The sequence below is a fragment of the Lathamus discolor genome, chromosome 1 (assembly GCF_037157495.1).
Source record: "Lathamus discolor isolate bLatDis1 chromosome 1, bLatDis1.hap1, whole genome shotgun sequence".
NCBI lineage: Eukaryota > Metazoa > Chordata > Aves > Psittaciformes > Psittacidae > Lathamus > Lathamus discolor.
Genome location: NC_088884.1, coordinates 64,195,272 through 64,216,827, shown reverse-complemented (window position 1 = coordinate 64,216,827; position 21,556 = coordinate 64,195,272). Strand labels below are relative to the sequence as shown.

General features: G+C 47.9%; 2 protein-coding genes and 1 long non-coding RNA gene across 8 annotated transcripts in view; 2 read left to right on the top strand and 1 right to left on the bottom strand.

Moving 5' to 3' along the window:
* Positions 1–3,110: 3,110 nt before the first annotated feature.
* Positions 3,111–8,434, top strand: GC (GC vitamin D binding protein). Its single transcript, XM_065674684.1, has 12 exons — positions 3,111–3,243; positions 4,471–4,540; positions 4,822–4,954; positions 5,063–5,274; positions 6,049–6,181; positions 6,314–6,408; positions 6,604–6,733; positions 6,867–7,069; positions 7,315–7,447; positions 7,580–7,677; positions 7,906–8,038; positions 8,125–8,434. The coding sequence occupies exons 1-12, from the start codon at positions 3,126–3,128 to the stop codon at positions 8,176–8,178; spliced, it is 1,512 nt and encodes a 503-aa protein (XP_065530756.1). The 5' UTR covers positions 3,111–3,125; the 3' UTR covers positions 8,179–8,434.
* Positions 8,435–8,772: 338 nt separating this feature from the next.
* On the top strand, positions 8,773–11,153 carry LOC136011990 (uncharacterized). Its single transcript, XR_010611537.1, has 2 exons — positions 8,773–8,965; positions 10,170–11,153. It is a non-coding gene; the product is annotated as an uncharacterized LOC136011990 (long non-coding RNA).
* Positions 11,154–13,903: 2,750 nt separating this feature from the next.
* Positions 13,904–21,556, bottom strand: part of SLC4A4 (solute carrier family 4 member 4) — a 203,736-nt gene continuing 196,083 nt past the window's right edge. For all 6 annotated transcript variants that reach the window (XM_065674620.1, XM_065674649.1, XM_065674657.1 and 3 more), the window contains 4 exons: positions 21,028–21,189; positions 17,608–17,704; positions 15,350–15,429; positions 13,904–13,991 (listed from right to left, as the gene is read on the bottom strand). In XM_065674620.1, coding sequence (XP_065530692.1) covers positions 15,386–15,429; positions 17,608–17,704; positions 21,028–21,189 — 303 coding nt within the window. In that variant the 3' untranslated portion in view covers positions 13,904–13,991; positions 15,350–15,385. The remainder of the gene's footprint in view (positions 13,992–15,349; positions 15,430–17,607; positions 17,705–21,027; positions 21,190–21,556) is intronic.

Sequence of the window (21,556 nt, the reverse complement as noted above, 5' to 3'; positions counted from 1 at the left end):
CCGCCTTCCTTTTAATCCCTCAGGTGCGGGTCCTTTCCCATCATCCAGGAGGGCCACACCTTGGGGGCTGCACCAGCTGAAATACATGGAACAAACGAGGGAAAAGAGGGAGAAACGGGAAGGAAAAGATGGGAGAGGGAATTAAAAAGAAGACAGACCCACTTCCCCCACAATTTTGTATTTATCTCTTTTTTTTTTTTTTTTTTTTTTGAACTGTTGCCTACTCTGGCAAATCCCTGTAACTACAAGGAATCTCTCTCAGAGCAGCCTGGGAATCGTCTTCATCTCTGCAGAACACACTCCATACATAGGGATGGGGGTTTCTCTTCCATGTTAGCCCAGTCACAGGGTCCTAAAACTAAACCATTCCAACAAAGCCCTGCAGCGCAGATCCTGAAAGACAAGAGATAAATAAGGGCAGATACTTCTGTGGGTTGGCAGATGGGGATTTATTTATCCAAATAATAAAATGTGATTTTGCCAACTGATCCTTCTGAAGCCTTGTGCTCCTGCACAGGATCTTTCGCATACCCCCAGTTTCCCAGCTCTGAAAACCCAGCACTGCTCTACTCTCTGCTTCCTTCCTGCTGGTGCAGCAGCAGCTCCGTATTTTTTCTTGCAGAGGATTAGGGAAAAACCCCACATGAATGTAAGTGCGAAGCCCCTGGAAGAAGCCAGACCCGTTTTACACCGCGTTCATACCTAGTTACCTAAACCTGAATTCCCTCTGCGCCTTTTAAAGACCCAAAAAAAAGCTTCTTCTATTTGAACAGAGATTGTCAGCCTCTTCCCAGCAATCGTCAATGCAGCAATCAGATCTCCAGCATCTCTTCCGCTGGGTTAACCCCCCAAAGCTCCTCTAGACTTGGTTAAGCCAAAGTTTCTCCAGACTCCACCTCTGAGATGAAGACTGTCAGGGCAGAAGCCGCTGCCCGAGCACTCACAGCCCATCCACGAGTTGCACATCCCCAGCCCAAGGCTTTTCCTGCTGGGACTGGGGGCCCTTTGCAGTGGCAGCTCCAGTGAGCCCGTGGGTTCCTTTCCCTCTCCCTGCTCCTGATTTTTTGGCCTGGGGCCTTCCAACACCTTACTGGGTTCTTCCTCCGCTTCCATAGGGGACGTGAACTGTTCTTACCTTGTTTACTTGCAGCTCCAGCTGATAGTGGTAGCTCCTTATCTTCTGCTTTGTGCTTCATCGGCAGAGCATGGGACACTACAAAAGTCCTAGACTTTGAATAAATGTGTTAACAACATTCTTCTTACACTAAAGACAAAATACAGCACATACCACCCTATAGGAAGATTGCTGAGAGAGCTGTCTCAATCAGAGCCAGAAGTGTGTCTAGGTGAAAGTCCATGGCTTATGGGCTAAGGCTTCAGCAAATCTACCTGCGCGTGTTAAGAAAGTAAAGCTGAGCAAAGAGCACACTGAACACACGATGCTGTAACTCTAAGGGACTCAGACCATTTAAAATCTACTTTTTTAACTAATTAAGTGGCTTTCCGTCCTCCAGCATTGGCACGGCTTGGTGGGTCTGTGCGCCTGCTCCTCAGCACACGTTCCCACTGCGCATCCCCACATGGGAGCTGTGACTTGGGGAAAGCACCAGCCATAGAGGCAAGCCTGACTTTGACGCCGCTTTACTGTAAGGCCACTCTCTCACTAAAGAATTTATTCCCTTAGGTTAGATGTAAGAGCCTGCATTGAGCTGGTGTTTCTGTCTATGCTTGGTTGTTTTCTGATGTGTTCATCAGTCTCACCTGTATTTCTCCCTCTAATTCTTCATTAACTTCACCCGCAGTACCGATGAGACTGGAGAAGGGAAATGTGTATGGGGTGTCTCATTTATATACCTTACATATGCACGGGTCCTGTAACTGTGTGTCATACACATACACCTTAGAGAATCATAGAATAGAATCCCAGACTGGTTTGGGTTGGAAGGGACTTCAAAGCTCATCCAGTTCCAACCCCCTGCCACAGCCAGGGACACCTTCCACTAGACCAGGTTGCTCCAAGCCCCGTCCAGCCTGGCCTTGAACACTGCCGGGGATGGGGCAGCCACAGCTTCTCTGGGCAACCTGTGCCAGAGCCTCACCACTCTCACAGGGAAGAACTCCTTCCTTACATCTAATCTAAATCTCTCCTCTGTCAGTTTATAGAAGCGCCTGAGCACAGGTGAGCACAAACCCCAGCACACCACCAGTTTTCAGCATTTTTCTCATCCTCCGAGGAGCTGTTGAGCATCCCCCAGGGTTTGCAGTGATTTCATGAGCAATTCTTCTCTGCCTGGTTTAACCCATACCCAGGGCTTTGGTGATCCAACAGCCAGCTACTGGGAAATCAGTTTGACACACACAAGGTAGTCACAAAGGAGACCCAATATCTGTGTTTATACCCAGTCAATCACCCAGGTTTCTTCTGTAAGCACCATGTAATCAGACCCTTCTCTGATCTCAGAATGTCCTGAATGCTCCACTTCACCTGCACTGTGCTGCTGATTCTGCTTTATTATTCCCCAGTGCTAAAACCATTGTCCCTGTACTGAAGAGCATCTCAGCTGGCACATTCACCTCGGTGGGGCTGCTGAAAGGGAAAAAGCACCCGTAGTGTCAGTAAAAGCAAGAAAACCCACTTCTGCACACATCCGGGTGTGCACAGAGTCCTGGTCACCTCTGGTTTAGCCCAGAGCCACCTCTAGACCCCAGCTATCGTGGCTCTGTCCCAAGAAACAAGCCCACCACTGCAGTATTCAGAGGGTATTCAAATGCCACTTCAAATGTCAATTGCTCCAAACATCCACAAACTCTTCATACGCTTGCCTGGGAAAAGGGACGGTTGGGATTTGGTTGCTCAAGTCAGGTTTTGCTTCAGCAAACACAGCTAACCCAGGGTGGCGTTTGCTATTCTGCAGCAGGCTGAGGCCATGGTGCCCACTGTCTGCCTTGCTAAAGCTGAACATAACCCAGCAGCACATCCCCCTTTTGCCAGGTTAATAATTCAAATGAGTCTGATTTTGGAGGTGCTGGCAGCCAGGCTATGGCCAGCAGGCCAAGGGTGCTCGCCCTCTGCCCCGCTGCCAGCATTAATCATTGACCCTGCAATTAGCACTGCCTCCATATAAATGCTTGGGATGGGTTTCCCAGCGCTGCTTTTTGGCAGGAGGACGAAAACCAGACCCAACATGAGGGCAGCTCTCGCCCTGCTGCTGCTGCTAGCTGCCGTGCGCGCCGAGCACAGAGGTAAGGGCATCTATCAAACACCTCTATGGGGCTTTGCTCTCCCCCAGGGACAAGGAGGCCATCAGCTCCGGAGGTTTTCAGTGCCCAGTGCCAAAACATGGAACAGGAATCCGAGAGAGGGTTGGGAAAGCTCGGGGTGATGTTCTGGTACCTGGGAATCCTCTTTGGGGTGATGCTGGAGGAGCTGGGAGGGGAAGACGCTGAGGTTGGAGTGGAGGGAGAGGAGAGGACAGCATCACAGGGCTTCTCCTCTCTTTCAAGTGAAAACGAGATTTTCCGACCCCTCCACAAGCACCATTTGACTGCAGACTCCCCCCACCCCGGGTGACAAGGGTGCCCTGTGCCACCCTTTTCCCTGCAGGGGATCTCCCACCTGCCGAAAAGCCCCCAAAACTCCCTTCTCCTGCACGGCTCTCTGAAAATGACAAGAAATGCAGAGCTGGCACTGGGACAGGCCTGACAGCGCTGATCCCCCGAGGAAAGAGAACCCTGTTTTAGCCCATCTTCCCCTTGCTCCCCATTGTTACCAGCCCTGCAAAAAGCCCAGCCACCCTTTTTTTCCCACCGGAGCAATGTGACCATTGCTGCAATGCCACATAACGGCTTGGTTTTGGGGACATGACCCTGCTCCATGCTGTAATACCAGTAAATACTGGTATCAGTATTTACCCTGCTGGTATCAAAGTCTAACCAAGGTGCATCATAGCAAAAATCAATAGTGCTTTTCCAGGGATGAGAGAGTCACTGGGGGTGTCTCCACTGCTGCGTGCTCCTGATCTCCATGGTCCTGCCCCCAGAGCTCCAAACCCTGCCACAAAAGCCGACAACATGCACTGCAAATACCCAGAAAGGTCCATTTGGACAAGGGGGAATGCACATAATGCTTGGAGCATGGTTTGTGGTGGCGTAGCATCCCTCATCCCCATGCCGGTGCCAGGGAGTGAAGTGGAAAGCGAGAGCAAAACAAGGGTTCAAGTGGGAACAGGTTGTTCCTCAAGTTATCGTTTTCCCTGACAAAAAGCAAAAAACCCTGGTTATTTTCTGTAGGAAACTGAAGGAGAAACGTGGCTTTGTTGCCACTCAAAGAGAAGGGCACAGGAGGTGGCACTCCAGGGGGAAGCAAAGCCAGCATCTTCCCAAATCCCAGCCCATGCCTGGTCCCAGCTCCCCAGCCACTACTCAAGGCACAGATCCTGCTCACAAATCCTTCTTTTCCTGTCCTTACAGGTAGAGCTTATGTCCGGGACAAAGTCTGCCAGGAGTTTAAGACCCTGGGGAAGGAGAACTTCCGAACCCTGTAGGTACCTCCTGCTGTATTCACCCTCCCGGAACACTCAGCACCTAAGCCAAGACAAAAAAAATAATAAAGAAAAATAATATTAGGAAGGGAAAATGTATTCCCAGGCTGATTTCCAAGGAATACGCTGGTATTCCTTGCAGCACCACGGCTGGTCCCGCTGTCCTGCACCGGCTGATGGTGTTAAACCTGCTTTGGCAGAACAATGCTGCAATGTGAGTTTTGTTTCATGAGAGAGGAACGCGCCACCAGCTCATCCTCCCCTTGCTCCCTGCCCCCAGGACCATCATTGCCAACAGCAGGAAATACTCCAACGCCACCTTCGAGGAGATCAACCACCTTGTCCATGAAATCGTCTCCCTCGCTGAGACCTGCTGTGCCGACGGTGCCGACCCCTCCTGCTACGATGCTGGGGTGAGGTTGACCGAAATTGGGTGACGGACCCCAAAACCAAGGACGGGATGGGATGGGACGGGATGGGATGGCCATATTATAGCGCATAACCTCCTCTCCTACCCACAGTCCTCAGCTCTCTCAGCCAAGTCCTGCAGCAAGAGCTCGCCATTCCCAGCGCACCCCGGCACTGCCGGCTGCTGTGCCCATGAGGGACTGGAGCAGAAGCTGTGCCTGGCTGCACTGCGGCACCCGCCCCAGGAGCTGCCCCGCTATGTCCAGCCCTCCAACGAGGAGCTCTGCCAGGCCTTCAAGAAGGACCCCAAGGACTTTGCCGACAGGTCTGCCTGGATGGGGTGGCACTTGCAATCACCAATGACACTCGGTTGAGCTTGTGTGGGTCCCACCAAGCCAGCCTCTCCTGGTCTTGTCCCTCTGCCACCGCTGCTGAGGCTCTTGGTGGCCATGGGGCTACCAGTGCATCAGAGTAAAAGGCTGTGGTGTCCTGCAGCTGCCCAGGCCCCAGGAATGGGATTTAACCCAAGGGAGGAGGGGTGCCATTGTCTGTGCAAGTGGCTGCAGAGGGGCCACCAGGCTACTCAATACCTTGGTGCCATAAGCCAGCAGCATGGGGTGGTATCTGGAGAGAGCTCCCATTCCCTGGCAGCCCTAATGCCCCAAATCCCCAGACTTCCAGTGCCTAGAGGGGCCAACAAAGAGTCTGGAGAGGGGCTTTTGTCAGGGGCCTGGAGGGACAGGAGAAGGGGGAATGGTTTTAACCTGCCAGAGGGGAGATTGAGATTAGGCATTAGGATTACTAATTATCAACTATTATTATAATTATTAATTATTATTAATTAGTTCTTCCCTGTGAGGGTGCTGAGGCTGGCACAGAGAAGCTGTGGCAGCCCCATCCCTGGCAGTGTTTAAGGCCAGGTTGGATGGGGCTTGGAGCAACCTGGTCTAGGGAAAGGTGTCCCTGCCCCTGGCAGGAGGTTGGAACTGGATGAACTTTAGGGTCCCTTCCAACCCAAACCAGTCTGGGATTCTATAACCCTGTGATCTCCTGAACCCTCCCCATGGTGCTGGGTCTCTTTCATCCACTTCTGCTGCAGGTTTCTCTATGAGTACGCCAGCAGCTACAGTGAGGCACCCCTGCCTGTGCTCCTGGGCTCCACCAGGACCTTTCTTTCCATGGTCTCCACATGCTGCATCTCCCCCATGCCCACCGCCTGCTTCCTGAAGGAGGTGAGGCCCTTTGGACCCCTGGGCTTGTCCCCGTCCTCACTCCCCCGGGAGCCGGGTGAGCACCAAGGAGAAGTGCCAGGGAAAGGCATCCATTTCCCTCGGATGACATCTCCATCTTTCTTTTTGTGGCAGAAACTGGAAAGGAAATCCTTCTCCCTCCTCACCCTGATGTCAAACCGGGCTTGCTCCCGCTACATGGCGTATGGGAAGGACAAACTCACCTTCAGGTAAAGGGGGAAATGGCCTTTTCTGTCCTTCTGTCCAGGAAGGGCTCTGTGGACAGCAGAGGTGCAGAGCAAGCCCCGTGGCTCCCCATCACCTCCATCCCGCATCTCTACATGGCAAAACCCCTGCTCAGAGCTGTCACAGGGGAAAGGGGAGCTGAGCTCCCAAAGCCCCTCATACACCTTGTGCCCCCCCAGCTACCTCACCTCGCTTGCTCAGAAGATGCCCAGTGCTTCCTTTGAGGACCTTTTCCCCCTGTCAGAAGATGCTGCCGAGGTGTTCTCCCAGTGCTGCGACTCGGTGGCTGAGGACTGCATGCAGAAGAAGGTAGGGAGCCTGCAGCCCACCCTAGAACCACCTCCCAGCCCACAGCAGGGCTGTTGGAGTTAACCCCATCCTGGTGAGGGGTCCCCACCTGGGCCCCACCATCCCTGCACCCGCTCTGCTCCCCTCCTTGCAGTTATCGGAGCACACAGCCAAAGTCTGTGCTGCGCTGTCGGCCCGAGATGAAAGGTTTGCTGACTGCTGCAAGGGCAAAAACCTGATGCAGAACTACTTCTGCATCTCGGCCCTGCCACCAGCACTCGCCCCAAAGCTGCCCGAGGCGCAGAAGCCAACGAGTGAGCAGCTCTGCAGCAAGGATGCAGCTCGCCACACCAAGAGGTGAGTGGTACCTATGGGGCTGAGATGCTCTCACCCTTCCTTCTGCCCTCGTCTTCACTGTGTGCTTTGATTATGTCCTGGCTTCACCTGGGATAGATGATTATTAGGATAACAGGTAAGCACCCTCTCTTTCCATGGGGTATCACCTCCAGGGGCTTCACAAAGGTGTGAAAAGCAGCCGCCATCCCAAGCTGAGCAGCACCAGGTATAAAACCTCATCCAATCACTTGTTTTCCCCACTCCAGGTACCTGTTTGAGCTGGCACGGAGGCACACCAACATCCCCGATGTCTTCCTCAGCAAGCTATATGATGCCACTGAAAATGTTAGGGAAGAATGCTGCTTGGCTAAGGATGCCTCTGCCTGCCTGGCCAGCAAGGTGAGCAGTAGGGACGGCTCCATTGGCTCACCCTGCTCTGCCCGCCCCCCCCCCCCCCCCCCCAGCCCTGTCTACCCCAAAACTCCTCAGAGGCTTCTCCCAGCCTAGTTATAACCATCCTCTGCCACCCAGCGTGAGACAATGGGAAAAGAGCTGCCCCCCTTCCTGGAAAAGGCCAACAGGCTCTGCAGGCTGTACACTGAGTTAACTTTCCTTGACTTCAAGAAGAGGTAAGCGTTTCCCTCCTCCCTGACTGGATCAGCAGGTACAATTGGGATTTGGCCAAAATTCTGATGTTGCACGGATGGAGACAGTGGGTTTGAGCCTAAGGAGCAGCAAAATAAACATATAGCACACTCCTCATGGGGCATGCAGCCCTGCTCCCTTCCATCCTCACATACCCCCCCCCCTCCCCATACACCATATGGGTACCTAATGCCCCGTGTCCCACACCGCAGGCTGCGGGAGAGCCTGACGCAGACGATGCCTGCAGCCAGCCCGGAGCTGCTGGGGCAGCTGGTAGAGCAGCGAGCAGACTTCGCCTCCACCTGCTGCTCCCACAACTCTCCCCCCTTGTTCTGCACCTCCAAGGTAAAGCCATGCCCCCCCCCTGCCCCGTACTGGCAGCTGCCCCCATGCCCACGGCTGCCCCTTGGCTCTGTATCCCTCTTTTTTAGGTGAGCTCTGAGCTGGGTGATGCATGTGATGGAGGGTCCTGCCTGCTGGGCTAGGTGCCCTGAGGTACACTGGCATCAGGGAATGCTCATCAGGCCATGGATGGAAGGGGGAGATACGGGGCTGGGGAAAAGGGGTCATGGCCATGCACGCCGAGGCTGAGCTCTTCAGGGCATGCAAGGAAGCAGGACGTCGAAAGGAGCATAGGGAATTGGGGTGGAGGATGCCCGGCCACTGAGGGTGCATCAAGCCCACAGCTCCCTGCAACAGCTCCGATGTGTTCCTGCAGATGCAATAAAGACTTAAAAACAATTCCCTGGTTGCTGCTGGAAAGGTGGGGGGGCTGGGAAGCGGCATGGCCCAGTGCTGCAGGCAGGAGGAGGAGGAGGTCCCAGCTCTAGCCCTAGGAGCTAGCGGTCTAAACAGTTAAGCAGTAATACCAAAGCCATACATCGAGCACCTCAAAGACAGCTCCCGGGGGTATTTGATATTCATCAATCTAAAGCTGTCTGCATCAGCATCCAGATGCTCTCCCGGTGTGGTGGCATACAGCCGTTATCGCTGACCTGGGGCTGGACCCAATCCCCCCACTGCCCCCCCCCCCCAATGTTACAGCCTGCTTTTGGCAGCTCTTTTCCCAAATAATCAACAATTGGTTTTCATCCTTTCCTGTGACAGTCCCACCTCTCTGCTCTCCAGGGTTCCAAGAAAAACTGGAGAAACACACTTAGGCCAGCCAAGAACATCTCCTCTGCTGCAAGCCTGTTTCTAGGAAATGTGCTGTTACGTATTAAAACAAAGGACAGGAAAGCAGCAGGGCTTGCTCCCATCACAGCTTTCCGGGTGAGACATGCACACTGCGATACCCCAGGGTGTTTCCCAATGCTAAAAGCCTGGGCACGCTGGAGGGAGCAGAGAGCCAAGGCTAGGCTCTGCCCAGAGCAGCATCACTCACCCCTACACACCCAGAGCATGAAACTCCTGGCAAGGGATTTGCTCTGCATGTTTTAGGAGAGCAGACGTCACTTGCTGCTGCAGTGTCCCAACGACTTGGCTATCAGGGGCTTAAAAAGCCTGAAGCCCTGCATGCAATCAGTGGCATTTATTAACACTGGTGTTCGGGCCCATCTGTCACCCCACTAATTACAGAACCATAGAATCCCAGAATGGTTTGGGTTGGAGGGGACCTTAAAGCTCTGCCGGTCACCTTTGTCCCAGCCTGGCACAAGGGATGTGTCCCATTTTATTTTCATCAGAAGCTGCCCATCAGGGCTCGGGGAGCTTCCACCTTTTCAAGTGGGAGGTGCTGTGCTCCTCCAGGGCCTCCTGGCTACCCTCTGGATCTGACCCACGGCTGCTCCCTGAGATGAGGGTCCTGCTGCCCACCAAACGGTGGGATGAGGTAGGACCGTGACAGACCTGAGCCACACAGAATGGCTTCACCACACTGGTCCTCAGCAAACATCTCCTCCGGCTTCATCACACTGTGCCTAACACCAGGTGGCAAAGTGCCCATCCCCATGACACCTGGTGATGGACAACCAAGCCCCAGTCCAACCCAGCTAACCACCCGTACTGACTACTTTTTAAACACCCTCCATGCAAAAATGCAGAGGCTGGTGCTTATGGAAGGGGTGAGGAGCACACCAGGGAAACTGTGAGGCCAAGCATGCGATGGCTCACAAGCTTGGGCATTGCAGTGCTGTGCAAGGGACAGCTGTGAGCACTACCTTACATCAAATCACAGACTGCTTTGGGTTGGAAGGGACCCTAAATCTCACCCAGCTCCAACCCCCTGCCATGGCAGGGACACCTTCCCCTAGCCCAGGTTGCTCCAAGCCCCGTCCAACCTGGCCTTGAACACTGCCAGGGATGAGGCAGCCACAGCTTCTCTGGACAGCCTGTGCCAGCGCCTCAGCACCCTCACAGGGAAGAACTTCTGCCTAATCTGTGATCTGAATCTCCCCTTTGTTAGTTTAAAGCCATTCCCCTTTGTCCTGTCCCTACAGGCCTTTGTAACAAATCCTTCTCCATGTGTTTTCTGTAGAAGTCCCAAGTGATGCTTTCTAGCTAGCCTGATGGCAGTATCTGGTTGATGGTGGTGGGAAGAGGAGATGCTCCAGCCCTACCAGCCCTGTCTCTCAACACTGCCCAGGACCAACCCCTTGGCACCACCATGATGACCATGGTCCCCATATTTGGAAGAAACCAGAACCCTTCTGAGGATGCTCCACTTTTCTCCATGGCCTGCTGCCAAGGAGAATGTGAATGGGCTGAAACAGGACCCACCAAAAGGACCCCCAAGAAACACCCTAGTGAAGGGCAGGGATTTGTACCCATCTGCCATCTCCTGCTACTACCTGGTGCCAACTGTCTCACAGGACTTGGGTCTCTTCACCTTTATTTGACAACAACTTACATTTCACTCCCGAAAGAGCTTCAATATATTATCTCAAGAGAGAGTATTTCCAGCATCAAAACTCGCTTTTACAGCCATATATCCAAAATTCCTTTATGGTTTGTTAAGTGGGACCTCCTCTCAGCATCCTCTCCCTCCAGACAGCCATAAGCATCTCCTCTTGGAAATGGTGATTATGGTATCAGTGATAGAGGGGTCTCGATTCAGTCAGATAAGACTGAGCATGTAACAGGGAAAAATACAGAAACTCTCCAATAAATGCATAAAGTTACTTTATTTTCAGTATACATTTAATTTTGAAAAATAGAAATGCTAAAATATCTCATCATCTTCATCTTTTGATTCCATAAAAGTCACAATAGAAAGCTTCATAAAACTGTAAAACACTATAATGTTATCAGGAATTTCATGGTTTATACTACTGGAAAAAAAATCATTTTAATATATTGAAATGTTTTCTGCTTTTTTTCCTTATGTTCCACCATCTTGATCCACTTCATTTTACACGACGGTTTCTATTCTTTCCTCCAAAGCAAATACAGAGAATTAAAAACAATAATAAAAGTATCTGAAAGTGCGCATTGATTCAAAATAAAATACAATAAAATAAAACCACACAGATGAATCGGCCACGATGACAAGGAAGGGTGGGCTCCAGGGGCAGGGACAAAGGTGGCTGCAGCTGGTGGCCATCATGAGGGTGTTGGGTTTGGTGTTGACTGAAGGGAATAACCAAGAAAGGAGACGCCACCACCAATGAAGTGCTATCATCAGGCACCAGGAAAGGAAACGCTTTTAGCTCCCATCACCAGAGTTGTGTGTGTTTTTCATGGAAAGCTACAGAAACCTTTGTCCCGTCCCTTCAGCAACACTCTGTACAACAGCTCCCTTGGGTTAAAATAAAAAACACAGAGTCAAAAAGAGAGAGCTCTAGATCAGCAGTCAATACATTTCAAGTACATTTAACATGGTTCAGAAGTGGAAGACCTCATTTTTGTGGAGACACATCACCAGGTGCCAGCAGACAGGAAGCCGCTTCGCTCTATCCACCTACTTTGATCTTTTCTCCATCAAGTTATTGGGATTTCTACAAATCAAAGGTCTGGGCAAAACACAACACACTCTCAGCATCTGGAGGCTGTTTTCCCTTTGGGAGCCAGGGACTGGTGTTGACAAAGGGATGGAAGCCATCTGTTGAAGCTCCCCAGGTTATCTGTCCTCCAAATAACCACAGAAGGCATCACAGAGATGCTCCTCTGGCCATTTTTGACATTTGCCAAGCCTTCCTGAAGCAGATTCAGGCTGGATTCCCAGGATGCTGATCCACAAGTCAACTCACGTATCATGGACGCCAGAAATCAAGACCCCTTGGGAGCGAGTAGGGGAATGTATGGACACGTGTGCATGTGTGTATGGGCTGTGCAGGCGCCTCTGCTGCTCCTTCCTCTTCGTATTAAGCTCAAAGTACCATGGAATCCATCAACTCAACCTTCAACCAAAGCCCTGTAGGGCAGTATGGTGGCCAGCTGCTTCTACAGCACATCTGGGCAAGAAAAGAACAGCCCTATTCTGCACCTCCCCTCACCGATGTGGCTACTACGAATGAGTAAATGCTAAAATTTGGCATAAAAGGTCTCAGCACCATCATGAAATTCCGTTAAGTAAAACCAAATCAGACTTTGGTTTTGAACAGAAAGCAGCAACGTGCCTGTCCTCTGTGGTAGGATTTTTCTCCGTTGGGGAACCGGCCCTTACAGTTGGGCTTTGTTCTTTTTTCTTTCATGAAGCTTTTACTGTCTTATGTGTAGTCCTCATGTTTCATCAAAAAAAAAGTCTTGATGAAGACACTTTCCAATTTCCAACTTCCCAAACGCACGTTTACACGCACACAGAGACAAAAATCATGTCTCCCACAGTGATACTTACTCACTTGGTTTAAATACAAAAGCCTGGGCCTGCCCAATGGATGGATGGGTCTAGGACTCTGCAGTCAAGATTTAGGATAAAACTCTAGATGATGGTGAACAAATGTGGGATGAAGAGGATGCAGATGTTTCTGAGCCTGGCAAACACGAGTGTTGGGATAACCATCCCAGCTGGCCAACCTCAACTATCTTTCTCCTCCGTTGTGCTGTCAACGTGCCTGAAGTGCATCTGGGGTCTTCTCATGTGTAGACATATACACACACACACACATCCCCCTGCGTTTCCAAAGAAGTAATTTGTACAACACCATGTAGGAAATGAGCAACAGGAATACAATCAGCATCTGTCCACTGACGCCAGTGGCCAGTGACTATTTTGCTTGCCAGCATTACATTTAAGACTCTTCCTAGATCACAAGAGATTTAAGTGACATCCCATCTCCTTCATAATAAAGTTACTTATTAAAAAAATAAAATAACATAACCCTAAGTAAAATAGATGCTTCAGAGTAGAAGGTGTCAATCAGACTGATCCAGCCCTATGCCATGTCCTGGAGATTGTGGTGGTGTGGTTTTGTTTTTGTGGGTTTTTTCTCTGTAAAAATCACATTATATATAGTACAATACATTTTTTTGTACAGAAAGCCTGGCATCTAGAAATAAGAGGTAGAACTACTCATAACTATATGTTTCCTGCTGCAGGAAAAATTCATTTTTCTTTACAGTAATTAAAAAAAGGTTAAAAAAATTGACAACAATAACGACAACAAAAAAAAAAAAAAAGTTTTAGGTTAGGCCCCCATAATTTAAACAAAATAATCTAGGAAAATAACACTCTTCCATGTACCTGACAGATTAAGTCCATTAAAGTGTTTCTTTAAAAAACGAAAATTGCATAGGAAAGGGACATTTCAAAACACGTGCTACAGTGATGGCAATGGTTGGTCTGTGCTGGGAGTGAAGTACCATTTCCTTTTCTTTCCTGTGTTAACTAAAAGTATAGGCTTTAAGAGCAAGTTAGTGTTAGCAGCACTTTCCAGCATCTTCCAGCAGGGTAAGCAAGGAATGAGCCTGGAGGTCAAGTTTGTTCTGCCAGATGACAGATGGACACAGAGACACTGATTCATGACTACAGTAATGCCGGTTCCTCTGCCATCTCCCAGGGGTATGGCATGGTATCCTTAATTCTTCTGCCCTCTGCTTGTGCATGAGGTGCATGTCGAGGTGACAGAGAAGGCAAAACGAGTCTTGGTCAGTGTGGGAGAATCTGGTGAGGAGGGACCAGAGGAGATCTGCAGGGGCAAGGGTGGAGGGGCAGCGTGGGATGTCTCATTACCTATGCATTGGGGAGCGGAGAGCATTTTAATGTTTGGCTAGTGACAAAACAAAATCCCATAGAAGGTTTAACAGACAGACACATTACAAAGTAGTTTCTGTTCCCTTGCTCCTCCAGAAATAACCATTGTCTTCAGGCTCAAGGTCTATTCTAATTTGAGGCACAACTTTTACTGGAGTTCGTGGAGGGCTGTGAAGAGAAAGAAGGACAAGGTGAGCATGGGAACTACCTCCAGGCTTCTTGGCCATTCTTAACATGGTCTGCCACACTCAGAACTTCTGCCAGCACAGCTCCCCAGCATCCAAATCCTGAAAAAAATCAATCTTTACAAAGAAAACAGAGGGTCAACTGGGAAAACTGCAGATCCTGGGATTTACTGAGACACCCAACAGCGTCGCATCGAGCAATGCTTGACTCCTGAAACCAGTTCCTTGCACTTGCATATACAAAACATCTACCTGAAACTGGCAGCTTGTAGACACCAAGTAAATAACCTTGTCAGGCAGTGGTCATAGACAGCTTCTTAAGAGAAGGCCAATATATCACATAATATTAATGAGTTGGTCTAAACACTGCTCGTGCCAGGAGGCAAACCCACCAATTTTGTAGACTGAGGAGCTCTGAGTATCTGGCACTTGTGCTTCACACCAAGCTGTGACAACTCTCCTCAGCTGCCTTTGAAGTAATCTGGTTATAGCCACTGAGATGATCTTCATGCACACTCCTGGAAGTGCAGATACTTCCAGTCAGGTTGAACGGGGCTTGGAGCAACCTGGTCTAGAGGAAGGTGTCCCTGCCATGGCAGGGGTTGGAACTGGATGAGCTTTAAGGTCCCTTTCAACCCATTCTAGGATTCTATGATTTCAGAGTATTACTGCATTGGCGTAGAGCAGACTCCTAATGCTGGGAGAACCAAGGGGTTGAGCCTGGGCTGAGCTCTGAGCAATCATTACGTAACTCTACCCTGCTGCAATTTAAGGTCATTATTTACTCTATTCTTCACCACAGACATGGGAAAATGGATTGCTTCCTCTTTGCAACATCCTGTTACATGACTGAAGGAAAAGCACAGCAGGAATTTTCTCTCACTGTCTGTCTCTTTTCTTTTCCTAAAGACTAAACCAATCCAAATTATTTTACTTTTTCCCACATAGATATGTTTTTAGACTCCCCTAAGTTGATCAACATCTTTCTTCTAGTTTTTAGACCCCAAGCCAGCCACAGGTACTGAAGCTGGGGTCTAATGAAGGCTGGTGGAGACCCCAGGACTCCAGTTTCCCAATTCCAGCTCAGAGTTAGAAATTCATAGAATCATAGGATGGTTTGGGTTAGAAGGGACCTTAAAGCTCATTTAGTTCCAAGTCCCTGCCATGGGGACTTGGAACTAGACCAGGTTGCTGCAACCCTGTGTTGGGAATTCTTTCCAAGTGGTTTTTCAGAGTTTCCTACGGGGAAACAGAAACTTTGTCTCATTGACTTTTGGTATAATGAAGGACAGTTGAGATGGGTTTGAGACATCATTGTAAAGCACTTTTTGGGGTGCTTACCTTGGCATGGTGTGTGATTGAAGGAAAGGAATTGTATCAGCACGACGTGTGGCGTTCAAGGAATGTTGGTGATTTTTCTCCTGTTGGGAAGAAAGGCTTGTTCGTCATTGCCTGCAGCACTGATGGCTTCTCCAAGCCCAGCCTCAGTTTCTCCATCTATTTGGCAATGCCTTTTTACTGCTGACTGCCTGCCAGATGAATTTTACAGCTTGTGAGTAAAAACACTCATTTTCGCTCTCTCTCAGCACCAAGATGAAATCCCCTGAACTGCCAACATGACCAAAAGCCTCATTTCCCAAGCCCTTCACCACCTTTAGGTCTTGGCACTTACCTTTTACCTACACCTCTTTAGTTACCCTGCACTCCTCACTGTTGCACCCAAACTCCCTGTGAGAAAACAGGTACTTTCCTTTTCTGACCCAGCATGGGGAAGTGTACTCTCTATTAATAATAATCATGTTCTTGCTATTACTGAAGGAAAGCTAATGTCAGCAGTATTATTGTACTATAGTAGCGTACCTTGAATCCCAGAGCACAGTTATAGTCAAGGACAATAATACAGTCTTGCTGGATTCCAGGTATTTTTCTAATCGAAGGGCCTGATTTTATTTCATTTTATTTTTTTGCTTAGTTTCCAATTAAAAGCAGCAAATCAATTACTAGATTATAAAAATATACAAGGAAGTTGTGAATGCTCCATCCCTGGCAGTGCTCGAGGCTGGGTTGGACATAGCCTTGGGTGACATGGTTTAGTGTGAGGTGTCCCTGCCCACGGCAGGAGGGTTGGAACTGGATGATCTTAAGGTCCTTTCCAACCCCAACTATTCTACGATTCTATAAATAGGCAAACCAGCTACTGCTCTGCTCATGGGTGATTTACCCTGTGCTGTTTCAAAGTACGTTCTAACAAACAGGTTGACATAAAAATAATCTTTTTCTTACCTATTTCAGCTTAAAGATATTGAAAACAGTGCATCTGATTGTAAAATCCTGGGTAACAACACACAGGATGGAATTTGGTTTTAGCACATTGGGGTGTTTGCACAGAAAAATCAGGAGGATCTCTTTGGATTTTCTTTTACTTTTATTATCAGCAAAACACTACGAATATATAAATAGTCAAGGAAATGCCTCTTTGGCTTTTTTTTTTATAATGCCAATCCCTAAGTGTTCCTGTATCTAAAGACACACAGAGCAAGGCTTAGGATTGCCTAAGGCATCTAAATGCCACCAAAAGCAAGGGACTTGGGTACCAGCTCTTAAATGATAGTTTAAGGATCTAAAGATCTGTGGCTTTAGGCCCTACTCCTAGAAACCACCACCAGCCTTGTAGCAACACTCATTTATTACTATCATTTGTATTTCTCCCCTTCTGCCTCATGACAAACCAGCCTATTGATCTCCAGATGTGTTTAAGACCAGGCTGGACGGGGCTTTGAGCAGCCTGGTCTAGTGGAAGGTGTCCTTGCCTGTGGCAGGTGGTTGGAACTGGATGAGCTTTAAGGTCCCTTCCAACCCAAACCGTTCTGTGAATCTATGAATCCTATTGCTCATTGTATTGTAAGAAGTGAGGGCAAATGCGAAAAAGCTAAGGTCAGTTGTTATTCCCATCACTCACTTCTAAGGTTATAATATGGAAAGTTTAAATGACTGAAAATAAAGACAGTAATAACCAAGTATTAAGGTAAGAAATGAATAAGCAACAGAATAGCACAAAGGCAAATCACCTAAGAAGGGAAATACGTTAATGGTCAACTGACCATCAGTGTAATGTGCAATCAAGGACATGCTTAATTATTCTTTTAAGCACTGATTTTTGCAGCTGCTTGGCACTAAGGAAGCAAACAGTAACAGGACAGCGATGCAGTTTAGACATGCTGCAAATCCAGAACACTAGGCTCAGAGGAAAAAAGTCAATCAAACCATCAACGGAGCTGACACGAAACAGGAAGGGTCAGAAAAGAGAGGAGGAGAGTGGCCAAGAGACCTGCCAGTAGCTGAATAAAAGTGCTTAAGCTGGAGGCACCAGAAGGAACAACATAGAATTTGTAATGAGAAAACAAAAAAAAACCTCACAACCCCAAAATCTGTCATTAATTAGAGGCCTGGAAATTAAAAACGAGAAAAAAAAAAAGAACAAGTAATTCTTAAGTAATAGGAAGGCTGGTTTGTTTGCTGTTTTAAATCATTCTAAATACATAAATTTTTGTACTGCAAGTCAGAGTCAAGCAGGCATGCAAGAGGTTAGTTCTACTCACTGTCAGCAGGTTTGCTACCACTTAGGAAAGGTTCCTGCTCCATGATGTCCATTGGTATTTTAATACTTGGGACTTTTTCTGAGTAGGGGCAGTCAGACTGTGAAAGAAACGCGTAAAAGGTCTTAGAATATTTTCACTGCTCGCTCCCTTATCGTCTCCTGCAAATTAAAATTATCCTTCACACAGTTTCTGTAGGAATGAGGAAAAGAAAAGGAGAAAAAATAAACCCGCATCGTCTAGCTTAATTGCCTGCTAGTTTCCACTGGTTCCCCCTGCACCCCACTTGCCCTCTTCCGTCACACTACGAATGTAAAACAGGTTGAAGAAATAATCTGGTGGGATTGCTCTCTTCCCCTTTCCCCACCTCACTAGCTCCTTTGCCACCAGCTTATAGGACAACATCCAATTCACCTTGGAGTCGCAGGAAATACTGGTGGAAAATGCATCTGTAGGCAGCAATAACAGGACATTGCTCACAAAAAAAAACAATCCTCCATGATTTCTGTAAACCCCATTTTTACTTCCCAATTGCTCAACAATGATAGGGCCAGACATGATACAGCAGCTGGAATGTCTCACCTCCCCCTTTTATTTCAGCTGAGTCAAACCCAGTCTTAATCACACCTCTATTTCCAGTAAAATAGTTCATCAAACAAAGGGCCCTTCTAAGAATTCAGTGCTCCCAGCCAGCTGGGAGAAACTGGTCAAGAAGAGGCACAAGTACAGAGAGAAGCCATTCACAGGGAGTCCCTGGAGTTTGGGTCCCAGCAACATTTATACCCCAGTGGCTTCAATAAGCCACTTGCTTATGCTTAGTCGAAGGTACTTGGAATTACTTTGCTTTTTAAACTTAAAAGTAACCTCTCATAACCAAGAAAAGGTTGATATTGCATAACTTGGCAAAGGAAGTGAGGAGGTGCTTGCCAGAAATATTAACACATCTTTGCTCCTGGAGAGAACTAAACACGAGTACACGGCTGGTGTGGAGGGAGACCTTTGAACCAGAGCAGAAAAACACTGCCGAGGCCAGAGAATCCTTCTCCCTGGATTATTATTATTATTTAAATTCTTTTTTAACACAACTGACATCCAGCGCAGAGTTTCATATTCCAATAAGCAAAAATGTATCCTCAGGAGCATTTTTCTGAGGCTTAGGGATGCCCATAGCTCAAATAAAGATAAGCTTGCTGAGCAACGAAGCACTGAGGCAATGAAGCCATCCCCAAATCCCAGAGCATAAGAGCTAGGTAACCTCACCAACGTATTAGCACCGTCTCAGTGTTAACAAATCAATGTAAGAGATCTGTGAACAGCAATGCTGATGATCAGGGTCTGCTTTAAATTTCCCCATCTAAAATGAACAAGGAGACAGAGGAAATATCTGCAGTTGGCAAAAACACCCCAAGGGGGGAAAAGACCATTACACAGTACTTCTGACTGAAAATTTGTATACTAGCCCTATATATTACAATAACAAATTGTCTGGCCTCTCTTGAGTCATGCATTTTTTGACATAAAAATGGAGACAAAACCAAGGTGCTTGAGTTTTCATTTGGCAAATGGAGTAATTAGTTTGTGGGGGCGTACTTCTGGAAGGGAAAGGGTAAAAATAATGAAACCAATAATGCCAAGTGCTCTATGTTCAGGAAGCTGGTAAAGCCAGTGCTGAAAATAAAACAAGAAGAGTTAAGAACCAAGATTTTGCATAAATTCTCTTATGCATTAGATCAATTACTGTACCTGAAATTCACGAAAAGCCTGAGAAGGGAGGAGATAGCTTAGAACATACTGGAAATATGGGCGTCATGGCTCAGGATATGGTGCTGCTGGATTCAAATCAGTCAAGAGGAGGGGATGGAGTCAAACCCTTACTGACTATTCTCTATATATAGTAGGGCATTTTGCCTCATTCTGGTTTGCACCAAGTTATCAGCTTATGAAACCCTTGGCTCTCAGGAACTGAAGGAATGATGGGAACAGGGAGTTTGCTGTCTGAAATAAGAGCCAATCTCCCTAGTTGGGATTCAGCGTGATTTAACAAGGCGTGGATCCAGGCTACCTCCTACAATGCTGCACCATCACCTGTAAGGAAGTCCAAGTTTTGCCTCTTGCAGTGTACATGCTCCACTTTAGGCACTATATATTATTTGTAGAAAGGTCTTCACATTATTTTCTCATTGGAATACCCTGACTTTGTTGCCTCTAACACAGACCTGCAGAGGTGTTACATAGCTCTCACATAAAGGACTCGGGTTCTAGCTTGCCTTCCACCAGTACTGAGGTTGTCTTCCCTGTTAACCCAAACTTGAGCAAGATCAGGCATCGGGATGGTCTGCAGGAGCTCCTGGAGCTGCCATTTTTCTCTCGAGGACATCAGATGTATTATCTACCCCACAAGGGGGGCTGATTTGATCAATCTGCTCACTGCAGGAAGGATGTAGATGACACCGCCAGCATAAACTCTCCAAATACAGAGTGAAGCCCAGTCAGTGACCTGGGCAGGGGGCTTGAGGAAGGGCCAGCTGACTTTTCCTGCTGCCTGCCTCCCCCCAAAGAGCAATCCCTTCTCATTTCTTTCTCCTGCTGTGTTAAAATGTTTTTTGTTTTTTTTCCAGATTTGGGCCACCTTACCTCTGCCTGCATCATAGAAAAGCCCTTCTTCAGGAACCCAAGCTGTTACACAGTAGTATTTGAGCTCATGCTAGAACTGGGTAGGAGAATGTTCAAAGGCACGAGGACTACATTTCTTCTTTTTACATATACAGGAAAAAATAGAACAATCTAAGGCACATGGATCTGGTCTAGGCAGGTCACCTGGCTCAGCAATGACATAAGCAGCTACATTTCACTATTTTAGGGCATTCTGCAACCTAAGGTAGGATGAAAGAGTATGGTGCATAAGGGCATATATGCTTTGGAAATACCTAGGTCATGAGTATTATCACCAGAAAGCAGTCTTGCCTTCAGTGCGACAAGTCACATATATTTGTGCCTTTAAAAAGAGTAATTAAAGAAGTATCAAAAAATGAAACCAGAAAACATTCAGAAGCAACAGAGCTGCTGGTGAAAACCATTCTCCTCCTAAAATGTAAAAGACAGCGACAAGGGAGAGAGGCAGAGGATGGCAAGATGAAACCAGGCAGGGAGATGAAAGGCATTCTAGTAAAGGGTATGACATCTCAGCAAGTATCTAGTGTTCTTGTGGAAAGTGTGATTTCATTTTTGGCAGTGCCAGTATGACCTACAACAAGCTGGTGACATCTGGAAAAGGGAAGGCAATGTAGAAAAGGAAGCTTGTTTGTTGCAGCAGCAAAAGACTGAACTGTTCAGCTTCAAAAGAGGCTGGGGAGGGGCATGGACTGTCCCCTGGGATTAGCTACCTAGAAATGAATGATTTGACAAGACCAGAAAGCTCCTTACATCATCATTGTCACTGTCCACACTGCCCTTCTTCTTCTTCTTCTTCTTCTCATCCTCTTTCTTTTTCTTGTCCTTTTCTGGAATGACGTCATCAAGAAAGCTTAAGTCATGCTGGGAGAAGAGGTAGTCCATGGCTTTTCTGACTGCTACAAGCGCCAGGATCTGAAAATGCAGACATGGACATCCCCGTCACAATTTACCTTTAATTGGGAACCCTGTGCATTCCTCTTTATGCTGCTTCTTAATCCCACATGCTTTAATTCTGGCTGGAAATAAACATACCACCACCAGATGCCTACCGAGACTCACAGGCTGAAAACTCAACTTGACTACTAACAGACAAAACCCTGACAACCGCAGACTGCCTTTAAGATGAAAAGTTTGTTCTGAGCAATTTTGATCAACGGCACAAACAATTCCTAGCAAAAGAACTCAAACTTCGACTTGCGTAACTCAAGACGCAATTATAGAAGTAAGAAATTACTTAGGGGGTGAAAAGACGCCATGTAGACACCCATCATTATGCTGT

Coding starts and splice junctions, on each gene's coding strand:
- GC (XM_065674684.1), top strand. CDS start 3,126: ATGCTTGGGATGGGTTTCCCAGCGCTGCTTTTTGGCAGGAGGACGAAA. Junction 4,541..4,821: donor AAGGAGAACTTCCGAACCCT/GTAGGTACCTCC, acceptor CCCTGCCCCCAG/GACCATCATTGCCAACAGCA. Junction 6,409..6,603: donor AAGGACAAACTCACCTTCAG/GTAAAGGGGGAA, acceptor GTGCCCCCCCAG/CTACCTCACCTCGCTTGCTC.